Genomic DNA, 11475 nt, shown 5'->3' with positions numbered 1-11475 from the left:
TTTGGTACTAGTATAGTTCCAACTACTAAATTTAGCTTTAGAAGTTAGGTTAGGAGTAAAGTTGTGGAGCTGCTAAATCCAGCTCCATAACTTTAGTTTATTTTGTAAAGGTCCCATCGGTTGGCTTTTTTTTCTAATAAGCCAAAACGGTTTATTAGGGAATAAAAATAAATTTGTAGATAAAACTTTTATATATGTGTTTTTTAACTTAAAAGCCAATGTTGAAAAAAAACTACGTTGAGAATATCTCAAAATCAATCTCAAAATTAAGTTTGAAAATTCAAAATTAAGTTTGAAAATTCAAAATTTGGCTTATTCTTTGGCTTATTGGGCCATCCGATGGGAACCTGAGAGAGCTCCACCCAGCTTCACTCCCAGTTTGATGGAGTTGAAACTGTTTGGCTGAGCTCCAGCTCCAGCTCCAGGAGGGGTGGAGCTGGAGCTGAAGCTGTGCCAAACAGGCCCTAAGATTCAGTCGCGTCGTAGCTAGTGTGTATTTAGTTCACGCTAAAATTACAAGTTTGGTTGAAATTTGAACGATGTGACGGAAAAGTTAGAAGTTTGTGTTTGTAGAAAAGTTTTGATGTGATGGAAAAGTTAGAAGTTTGAAGAAAAAGTTTAGAACTAAACTCGGCCTAGTAGTAAAATTTTAGACTTTGAAGTTTATTTAATCACGTTTAGTTTTTAATATTAGTCTTTAGATTACGAAACACCAACATAAAAAGTTTCTTATCAGCCGTGGGCCAAACGATTAAATTGATTTCGATTAGAAAGGCGGAATTGGAATCGACGATTTCACGATTTCGTGGAGTCTCGCTACGACAACGGCACACTATGCTCTGCTCTCAAGTCTCAAATGTTCGCCTTCCCTCACGGGTGGTGTAGATTGTAGCATCTTCATTCATGCGGGGATCCACACGCTCACAGTACTTCCTTTCCTCCTCCTTCTCAGCAACAGTTCTAGTACTAATTTCAAACTGCATATCACGACCCATACGATTGACCACAATCAATGACGACAAACAAGGGGAGATGCATAGTACTAGTAGTACTATTTTCTTCGCGGTCTGTAGCAGCATTTTTCACAAGGAGTGTTAAGGATCGGGGTGGGTAGGTGCCAGGTAGTAGGTGGTGCTCGTCTGCTTGTGCTAAAGCTACGAGGAGGAAACTGCAGGCTGAGGCGCAGGGCCATGGGATGGGAGAGGAGATCGATACAATGGAGTTAGTTGGCAGTTGCCACACTGAGTGGGTCGAGTATATACGTGTATGCCGACGTGAACGCGCGCCGGAACTCAATTCAGTTCTTGTTGGGAGCTTGAGATTGGGAATCGGGATCGATTGATCATTGATCCATCCACACCACGACGAATCATGGGAGATTGAAAGCTTTGTCTGATCTTATGTATAGCAGTAGTACAGGGCCTGTTTGGTTTGGTTCTAATTTATTACCCTACCAAAATTTTGGTAACTTTAATAGTAGCAAGTGTATGTTTGGTTTGCTACCAAATTCTACCTACAATAGTTTAAATGGAATACTACTCAATTTGACAAAATTTACCAATGTTTTGGCACTACCAAGATTTTTGTAGGGCAAAAATTGGCTCCAAACCAAACAAGCCCATAATTTACTCGCCTACATTTGTGATTATTCGGTGCCGACTCGCCGTCGGAGAAGTTCAAGGGAGCTTATCCAAGCTTCCTTGTGTTTTCTACACTCGTTGCATTTCCAGTGAATTGTAGCATGAATTATCGCTATAGTTTCACTTTTGATCACTTTTTATTTAATATATTTACTTTGGACTAATCAGCTTTTATTTTGTTCTACTTTAAACTAACCCAGCCCTATTCTTTTAGCCATATCTAATATCTACTCTGACAAAGGTATGGCATATTGGCATTTGGCAGCGTAGGGAAGTTCGCCAATGTGTTTGAGCTTGCTGATGTGCCGAAGAAGTAGCTTGGGTAGTCCAAATTACGATCTATACTTTACTATAAAATACAATAGTGGTGGTGGCCACTAGCTCACCACCACTAATTTTGCTTATCCTATAAATTAGTTCATGACATTTTTTATATCATATAATAGTCTAACGTTTATTTAAATTAAGTGAATAACATATATTTAAATAAGCACGTACATTTTATCCATGGTAAAGTAATGAGCATTTTATTAGTAAGATGAAAATATATATTCCAAAGTGAAAATACTGGATAATAGCGATATATACGCCCTGTTTAGTTCATGAAAAGAAAATTTTTGGGTGTCACATCGAATGTTTAACTGGATGTCGGCAGGGGTTTTTTCGGACACGAATCAAAAAAACTAATTTCATAACTCGCCTGGAAACCGCGAGACGAATCTTTTGAGCCTAATTAAGCCGTCATTAGCACATGTGGGTTACTGTAGCACTTATGGCTAATCATGGACTAATTAGGCTCAAAAGATTCGTCTCGCGATTTTCATGCAAATTATGCAATTAGTTTTTGTTTTTATCTATATTTAATGCTGCATGCATACATCCAAAGATTTGATGTGATGTTTTTGGGAAAAAAGATTTTGGGAACTAATCAAGGCCTAGTGAAACTTTGGTTAAAAAAAAAGGTCCGAAGTGCTCTTTCATTTCATTTTGTGCAGATTAGGTGATTTCTAAGGCCCATGGGCCGTTGCTGCTGTCGTATAAATGAATGGGCCCACCTGGGCAAGTGTACCTCTGAAGCTTATAGATGTACAGTTCAATACATGGATTCCTACCTGAAAATATTCGATTTCGGTAGAAATCTGTCGGGTGATTTTTTTCCAGCGATTTCACGGATATTTCGGGCACACGATGTGTGCACCAAGCCAACAAGATTTGTGCACATGTTGATAAGGTCGTGGTTCGATGCTTCGACCCGTTTTTTTATTTTCACGGTACGGATTTTCTATTTGCACGCCTGCCTGTTTCTTTCTTCTCTCTCTCGCAAACTCCGCCCGGAATCACTCTTCATTTCTCGTACGTTCTCCTCTCTAACTAAAATTACGGTCCTATTTAACTAAAATTACATATGTAAATTTAGTTGACATAACATATAAGTGCACTGTAATTTTAATAAAAATAATATTTTAATAAAAATGATGTGTAAGTAAATATGTACTCCCTCCATATTTTAATGTATGACGCCGTTGACTTTTTAACCAACGTTTGACTACTTGTCTTATTCAAAATTTTTATGCAAATATAAAAATACTTATGTCATGCTTAAAGAACACTTGATGATAAATCAAGTCACAATAAAATAAATTATAATTACATAATTTTTTTTAATAAGACGAAAGGTCAAACGTTTGTCAAAAAGTCAACGGCGTCATACATTAAAATACGGAGGGAGTATTTGTTATTTTAATTAAAATATAAAATTACAGTCCTATATAACTAAAATTACATTTGTAAATTCCGTCGATATGACATGTAAGTGCACTGTAATTTTGATAAAAATATTGTGTAAGTAAATATGTATTTGTTATTTTCTTTAAAATATAAGATTACAGTCCTATATTGCTAAAATTACATTTGTAAATTCAGTTGATATGATATGTAAGTACACTGTAATTTTGATAAAAAATACCGTGTAAGTAAATATATATTTGTTATTTTCTTTTATAGCTCGTTGGATGTAAATCTAAGGGTAGAAAAAATCTAGGTGATTTTTTTTGCTAGAAATCACCCGACAAATGGATAGTCAATCCCGAAAATATTTGACGCAGAGTTGCAAACACTTATCCACCAAAATACTAATTGAATGTTGGATGTGTGGTCATGTCTAAATAACGCTATCAAACAATGCAGAAAACATGCAAGCTAGACTGCAAGTACATATGGATCACAGGATCAGATCCTAGTCCACAATCAGACTATTATCAATCTCTATCAAAGAAGAAAGAAATATCTGGGTCTCTCAAAGCTACCAACAACACGAAGAAATTATCGTACGCCACCGTGAATAAGATCAAGCAGAAGTGATCAGAAGAGCTAACTAATGTGTCTCGTCGTTCCTCGTCCATCTCTCCTTCTGAATCTTCAGCCCCATATACCTGTGTGCGCAATGCATGTTCGACTGAATTTCATCCAAGCAAGCGCCAAACCAAACAAAATTTAGCTGAAAATGAAGGCATGCACTTGGGTTAAATTACCTGCCGAGCATCATGACGGTGGCCTGCGGGTTGGTGCCGGGCGAGTACTTGAAGGTTGAGCTGTCGACGACGCGGAGGCCACGTACGCCGAGCACCCGGTAGTCCTGGTCCACGACGGCGCCGACGTGGCAGCCGCCGTGGTAGTGCCAGATGGTCATCACCGTCTCCCTGCAATACTGCTGCAGCGGCCGCGTGTCGGTGGCGCGGCGAGGCAGCAGGTTGACGGGGAGGTGGCCGGCGCGGCGGCCAAGCACGGCGGCCTCCATGGCGGTGACGTTGGCGTAGGTGAACCGCGCGAAGGCCCGCGACCGCACCACCCGCTCGATCGTCTCGATGCCGCGCACGCACCGCTCCACGTCGCGCGGGTCCCGGAAGTAGTTGAACGTCACGGCCGGGTTCGCGTCGGGGTCGGCTGATCGGAGCGCGACGTGCCCCGTCGACATGGGCCCCAGGATCTTCTCCAGGATGAACCCGCCGCGGAACGCGCGCCTGTCCAGCCGCCGCATCGCCTCCGCCGCCCGCCGCATCGCCTCCGGCGTCCGCTCCTTCGGCGGCACCGTCCCCAGCTGCCCCGTCTGCCTCGTAATGAAACATCCATTAATTAGTTTGCACGCTGCATGCAGCTAGATAGCCTAACGTACCATGGGGGAGAACATGCCGAAGCTGCGGGCGCGGCGGGAGGCGGCGCGGCCGTGGAGCGGGATGCCGAACTGCGAGCCGCTGACGCCCTCGATGAAGGTGCCGAAGCGGGAGACGCCGACGATCTGGACGAGGGAGAGCGCGACGGGCACCGGGGAGGGGACGAACACCGAGTTCATGGGGTTGTCCGCCACGCCCTGCCCGACCCTGGGCTGGTCCAGCACGGGGAGGATGCCGTGCTTCTCCAGCTCCCCACGCGGCCCGACGCCGCTCAGCATCAGCAGCTGCGGGCTCCCCAGCGTCCCCGCCGTCACGATCACCTCGCTCTTGGCGCCGCCACGCAGGTACACGTGGTGCCGCACGCCCGCCGGGTCCGTGAACACCACCCCGTACGCCACCGGCGTCGCCGTGCCCTCTGCAAACACTTGTCGTGTCAGTTTTAGAGCTAAAAAATGGTTGCGCAAACCATGCATGTTGACGATTACGTGCCGGTGCGTCGGAAGAGGATCTGCGACACGGTGGCGCGGAGGAACACGGTGAGCCGCCTCGGGTAGGCTCGCCGGAGGAAGTCGGCGGCGGTGTGGCGGCGGCCGGCGCGGTCGAAGATGGTGCCGCCGATCTTGGTGCCCTGGACGTGTTCGAGCGTGTAGCCGTTGTCCGGCGTGACGCCGGCCTGGAGGAGGCCCTCGCGCAGCGCGCACTGCCACCGCGGCACGTCGGGGCGGAACACCAGCTCGCGCTCCACCCACCGGTACGACGCGTTGACGAGGCGGGGGTCCCAGCCGGCGGCGCGCACGTAGCCGCTGCTGGCGCGGGTGTAGAAGCCGGCGTTGAGGCAGCTGCCGCCGCCGAGCACGCGCGCCCGGGCGTTCACGACGCCGTCCTCGGAGACGAATCGCTGGGCCGGGGACCTCGGCGACGTGTCGGCCAGCGCGTCGGCGAAGTGGTACTCGCTGGACACGTTGCGGTTGCCGTAGGGGAGGCCGCCGCGCTCCAGGAGGAGCACGCGCGACCGCTCCGACAGCGTCGCCGCCAGCGGGCACCCGGCCGTGCCGCCGCCGACGACGATGTAGTTGTAATATGACACCAGCGGCGCGTCCCGCGCGTGCCTCACGAACCGAAAATTGTACCGTTTTTGCGCTGCCACGACACACGCACGACCACATTGTCAAAGTACTATAAAAAAAAACACAACACATGAGCAACACGTACGTGATTTCTCATGTACCTTCGGGTGAAGCGGTGAGGCTAAGGCAGAGGGAGCCAAGCACAGTGGCTACTAGAAGGAGTAACACCACTGGTGGCACTGAGCCGTGCCTATGACCAGGCGCCATTTTGGCAGAGTAATCTTGAGATTTGAAGATAAAGGAGGAGGTGTGGAGTTAATTTATACATGACGAGTTGCGATTCGATTAGATGAGGAGTAGATACCAATTAGGGTGCAGCAGATGTCAAAGATGAACACCGAGGAATACGGGTAATGGTGGTCGAAATATTTGAGATCAGCGTCGATCAGAGCCTTTGCATGCGTTCCCATCAAGCAACGAGTTCACCAACGTGGAGACTATTTTTCTGCGTACTCTGCAGAGTACTTACTAGTTCCTGGACTGGGCCAAATCACTCAATTATTGGGCCCAAATCTACTATTCCTCGAAGGCTCGAAAGGCCGCAGCCTTGGCGTCGAGCTCAACGTCGGCAGCGGCCAGCAAAGCCCTCCGTGGACTGCTTCCCGGAGGAGTCCGACCTCCACCGCCGCTAACTTCCCTTCGTGCTTGCCGTCGCCCGTCGGCGTCTAGTAGCAGCAGGAATCAGCGCCGCCTTTTCGCTCCGACCACTCCGGCGTCCTCCGTGAGTCCACCGCGACGGCAAGCGGCTCCCCGCGCGGTACCTCGTCCTACTCCCGCATCTCCGCCGCGCCGCCGCCTTCTGCACTGCAATCCAGCCGCCGCGCCGCTGCCTACCGGCTACCTCCACGCCAGATCGGTCGCTACAATCAGACCGATGGTTTAGACCGAACCATCGGTCTTTGGTTTTCTATCTTAAAGAATTTCGGTTTCTTGGCGGTCGCGATTGCTTCGTGAAGAACTGAAGAGTGAAGACGGTGACCCCGGTTGATCAGTCATCACATTTTGGCTACGGTAAGCAACTCTCCTGTACAGACTAGAGACTGCGTCACCTTGTTGATGATTGCCTTTGTGCATATGTGATATACGGGTAACATCTAGTTTTTTTTTTTAACAATGTAGAGTTTAGTAACATCTATCTCTCCACCAAAAATCATGTTTAAATTCGACCTACACATTGAGGGGAAAAAGAACAATAGTACCACTATTATTCATACGCTGAATTTGTCTTCTTTTTTATATGTCTTAATACACGAGTTGAGTTTAGACCTAAGATTTCGTGGAGTGGTATATGTATGCTGTATGAATGGCGCAAATTGGTTTAAAGGTTACTCATAACTATTTTGATGGGTTTTTAACAAACAAGGGGACATCACTTCATCTCAAGGGATCAAAACAGTTCCCTATCAACGCACCATGCATTGTTATAAACATTTTGCGTCAGCATCACCCAGGACCAAAAATAGTTCCTTACAGCTAGAGTTCCCTTATGTTCTGTGATGGAACTCATATGCTTGAGGCCTTGAGTCAATTCAACCACTCATTTATTAATTGGCTCAATTTTGGTGACAATGGTTATCACCATGGTTGCTTTCCCGAATATTGCTGACATGTGTTTGGTTTCCACCTTGAACTTGCAGCAAGATTGTGTATCTTGGGTAACATCTGCATAAAAAAATTCAGTCATGTTTGGTGGAGCCATTCTTCGCATCTTTCTTGTCCCATAGTCTTGTAATACCTGCTGGCTTTCTTACTGTTTTGCATTGTCCTTACCATGAATATCCATAGCTTGTATTTCTCTTGATATGTGGGATGAAAATTCCTACCAGCATTCTAATAAAATCCTACAAGAACTTCTCCAGACCATAAATCAAGTTCTGCAAAAGATAGAATTTTTCTTCAGTGAAAATGCATTATATCATCTGCACAACAGAAAGTTTGGCGCCAGTTACCTTCAAGCGTATCACCTTCCGTATTGCCAGAATTAATCCTGGCATTAGGCATTGAACATTTGTCACATCATGTCTTAAGGTGTAAATCTGGATATGTTGGTGATTGGTCAATTCAATAGTTAAAAATAGGTGGTCAATTCAGCGACATTTCAAGCAAAAATATTATTAATACCTCTCCAGGGCCCGAGAAATGGATCGATGTACTGGAAGCAAGGCCTGGTAGAACCATACTGTGGACACGCACCCCATCTTCTCCAAGTATCTGACCCCTTGCCTTTTCCAAAACATTTGTCCATTAGTTTTGTGAAACAATATTGTGCAGCTGTAAGCTGTTATAGAGGTGAAAACTGATTCCAGTTTGTACTTTCACTGTTTTAGAATGAACTGAACAGATTGCAATGCCCGTTTCTGTATCATTAGATAAATAGCAATGCAAAATATTTTTCTCACACTTACTGGATTATCGGAGTCCATATCTTCCCTGTTGTATATCTGACCAAGATCTGTTATATTATTTGCAATCTGTATTGCATCTTGTGATGGCAAATCCTGTCAATTTCAAACATTAGTCTATCAGCCTTTGCACACCTGAGCACTTGTCTAGTATGTAACTAAGTATTGACGAGTTCTTCTAATGCTGATAGATGATGTTGTGCCTTTTCCTTTGGCATTTGATTGATTGTTAGAATATACAATGTTTATTGCACATGATGTTCTGTATCTGGTGGTTTTAGAAGGCATATTTATATGGTGAATTAAGAGTTACATGGAAAAGCCTATTACCGATGGGTTAGGTCTTGATTCCACTATCTCGACGTTGTTGTAGTGGAACGAGGCCTGGATAGCAGCTTGCTGTAGGAGCACTGAGCCAATTGATAATGTTGGTGCGACCAAGCAACCCTGATAATGAAATCAGCACAAGATATATGATAAATGCAACCCTGATAATAACCAATGTTGTTAAAGCGGTACATATATGATAAATGCAATAATGATATGTAGTGTTACCATGCTTGCCTTCTCGCAGAATGCTGACAGCTCAGTTACTGTATCTAACTCAATTTTTGGAACGTACACCACACTGTTTAAACCAAATGCCGCTGCCTGTTTATGAACCATGTACAGAATTAGATTTCAGAGGATTGTACAGAATCTGAATGGCATTATACTTCTTTATCAGTGTTGGGCAGTGTGCTTATTGAATTAGAGTGCACTCCTGTGGTCCTGGTCACTGGTACTGGATAGCTCATTCTATGTGAACTGTTACATTTTTCTGTTATTTGGTTATGAAGCAAATAATTCTTTGGCTCATATAAAGCAAATAATTCTTTGGCTCATATATACTCATGAATCGATAATAATGTAACTTTCTAGATTAATAAGGTTATACTTTGGACAATATTCAGTTATATTGCCATGATGCTTCCCGTTGAATGGATCACATTGGTGCGTACTTTGTATAGTCCGGTATTTCACAATCTCACTTTACAATGTAACTTACTTTTTTCCCCATCTTGTAGGTGGATTGCTTACCTGTTTGACATTATCATAAACAGTTGAAGGTTCACTAAAATCAACCACCACTCCAGTTGCTCTGGTCTGAAAGAACATAAGTTTCAAATAGCAAACCCGTGAAGTGTATAACAGTACAACTGTACAAGTGGATATAAGCATTTTATAGTACAATGAAGAGGCCAATACTTGTGCAATTGAGCCCAGAACCATTGTGAGATCATTGAGCACCGGAATTTCCAGGGCTTCTTCCATGCCACTTATCTAGAAGAACAATGCCGGCATTTATAAACTGTAAGAGACAAAGAACAAGCAGCTATTGCAGCAGGGAGACAGCCTAATTACAAGGGAAATGGCGCATTGAGTGAATGGTGAATACCTCTCCTGCATCTAGGCCTATACACTGAGAATCTATGGCCCCTGCAAGCTCCATTCCCCTTGCTTTACTTACTGCCGCTATTGCCGTTCTTCCAATCTCTTTTGTCGCCCCAATGATAACAACCTTTTCAATATACCACCAGATTTTGCCTTCAGAGGAAGTTGCAGTGCTATTAGAGAAGAACATTCATAATGTCATAACCCACAGTACCTTGATTGTGCTCTGAGATGGCGGCATCTGCGTTGAGCAGAGGACCTTTGCAGCATTTCTCCTGCCAATCTTTCCGAATGTTCTGGTATGAGCAGAGTGGCATAAAGTAGCCATGATTTTGTTCTGAAGACTGAGCTTACATGAAAGGGAGGTTCAGGTAGTTATGTTCTCTCTATTTCTGTTCGCCTGACCTTGAGCTATCTTATCCTGTTATGAACGCAGCTAGCGTGTGGCTTGAAATCGCCTCGGTTGCACGCGTACCGGCCAGGTTACCATACCGTTTGGCTGTTTGTTGGTTTAGAGAGATTGATGGGAATATCTCCACGCTACAACAGATGTGGAATTAATTCGTTCTAAATCCCCCTTAATTCTCTTGTTAGAGAGATTAATGGAATCACAGTAGGGATTGTCTGCAGTACTGCTAATGCAGTAGCAGACGCTGATGTGTGGGTCTGGGTCCACATGTCCGCTGATGTGTGGGTCTGGGTCCACATGTCAGCCACTGCTATTGCAGCAGCAGTACTGTAGAGGATGTGCATCCACTGAATAGGGCCTTGTGTTACTAGCTTCCCATGGTATCGTGTATACAGCGCAAATAACCCCGTGAAATTAGCGTTCAAAAAATTGGAATTCAATATTTTTAAGCCGGCGGTGGTTTCACTGTTTTGGAACGTTTACCTTATGGTCCAGAGCAGTTTGGTTTTTTTTTTTTTTAAAAAAGCAGTACGTAGAAAATTTAGGGCGAAAATTATAAGAATATATATGGGAGACATTTAGAACATGTAGAACTGACCTATTGATGTAATATATGAAAATTAGGCATGACCTTTGCTATGTTTTTTTGCATTCAACAATTGAATTAAGAATCCCATTTATTCTTTTGTCATTTTAATTCATTACCAGTTTGGCTATGTTAACTTCCTCTTTTGTACAAAAGAATTCTTCACCAAATAGTATTACAATTTAAGTACTACTTACAGGATTATATTCTGAATTTTCTCTTCATTTTGAAAAATTGAATCCGGATGAAATTTGACAAACCGCACCGCCGGTTACTCCTACGGGCACGTTTGGGTCGAGGACGCGGGGCCCTCGTCTCGTCTGGCTACTGAAGGAGCCGATCTCCACTGTCACTGGAGGAGCCTCTCTCCAACGGTACAAAGGGAGTAGCTGGAATCTTCCTTCCATTGGTTTCACCTGTTTAGATACAGGCAAGAGCCTGCATACGACAGCACGTGTACTGCTCCGGCACACCCAACCGCAGATCAGATCAACTCAACTGTAGCACTGCACTGCACATGTAAGGACAAGCTAACGAAACGGCTAAGGTCGACGTACGTAGCCGTTGGTCTTACGTGCCACAACCCCAACGGCTGCGTGTCCCTCTCTCCGCGGTCACCGCCGCCTTGGCCTCGCCGCCTCACCGCAAATCGATACGCAAAATTAGGCAATTTGTCTTGAAACCGCGCGAATTCGTCCACAAAAATC

The 11475-nt window shown here is 44.8% G+C and overlaps 2 protein-coding genes across 6 annotated transcripts; both read right to left on the bottom strand.

Moving 5' to 3' along the window:
• Window positions 1-3882: 3882 nt before the first annotated feature.
• Window positions 3883-6144, bottom strand: LOC127765770 (protein HOTHEAD-like). Its single transcript, XM_052290724.1, has 5 exons — window positions 6039-6144; window positions 5300-5950; window positions 4813-5225; window positions 4172-4746; window positions 3883-4072 (listed from the first exon to the last, which is right to left on the bottom strand). Exons 1-5 carry the CDS (start codon window positions 6142-6144, stop codon window positions 4015-4017), a joined length of 1803 nt encoding a protein of 600 aa, XP_052146684.1. The 3' UTR covers window positions 3883-4014.
• An 849-nt stretch (window positions 6145-6993) lies between these two features.
• LOC127765767 (dihydrodipicolinate reductase-like protein CRR1, chloroplastic) lies at window positions 6994-10147 on the bottom strand. 5 transcript variants are annotated; one of them, XR_008016158.1, is made up of 10 exons: window positions 9988-10147; window positions 9778-9900; window positions 9420-9662; window positions 8895-8990; window positions 8670-8786; window positions 8343-8435; window positions 8059-8160; window positions 7887-7973; window positions 7708-7811; window positions 7001-7599 (listed from the first exon to the last, which is right to left on the bottom strand). XR_008016158.1 is itself a non-coding variant. In XM_052290719.1 (10 exons), exons 1-10 carry the CDS (start codon window positions 10099-10101, stop codon window positions 7779-7781), a joined length of 906 nt encoding a protein of 301 aa, XP_052146679.1. In that variant the 5' UTR covers window positions 10102-10147; the 3' UTR covers window positions 7005-7778. The 5 variants fall into 5 exon arrangements, 4 of the variants coding, with proteins under 4 accessions (XP_052146680.1, XP_052146681.1, XP_052146678.1 ...); XM_052290719.1 differs by having other exon boundaries at window positions 7005-7811; window positions 9420-9485; window positions 9588-9662; XM_052290720.1 differs by having other exon boundaries at window positions 6994-7811; window positions 7887-7924.
• Window positions 10148-11475: the final 1328 nt, after the last annotated feature.

This window comes from Oryza glaberrima, chromosome 3 (assembly GCF_000147395.1).
Source record: "Oryza glaberrima chromosome 3, OglaRS2, whole genome shotgun sequence".
Lineage (NCBI taxonomy): Eukaryota > Viridiplantae > Streptophyta > Magnoliopsida > Poales > Poaceae > Oryza > Oryza glaberrima.
This window is presented reverse-complemented; position numbering and strand designations above follow the sequence as displayed.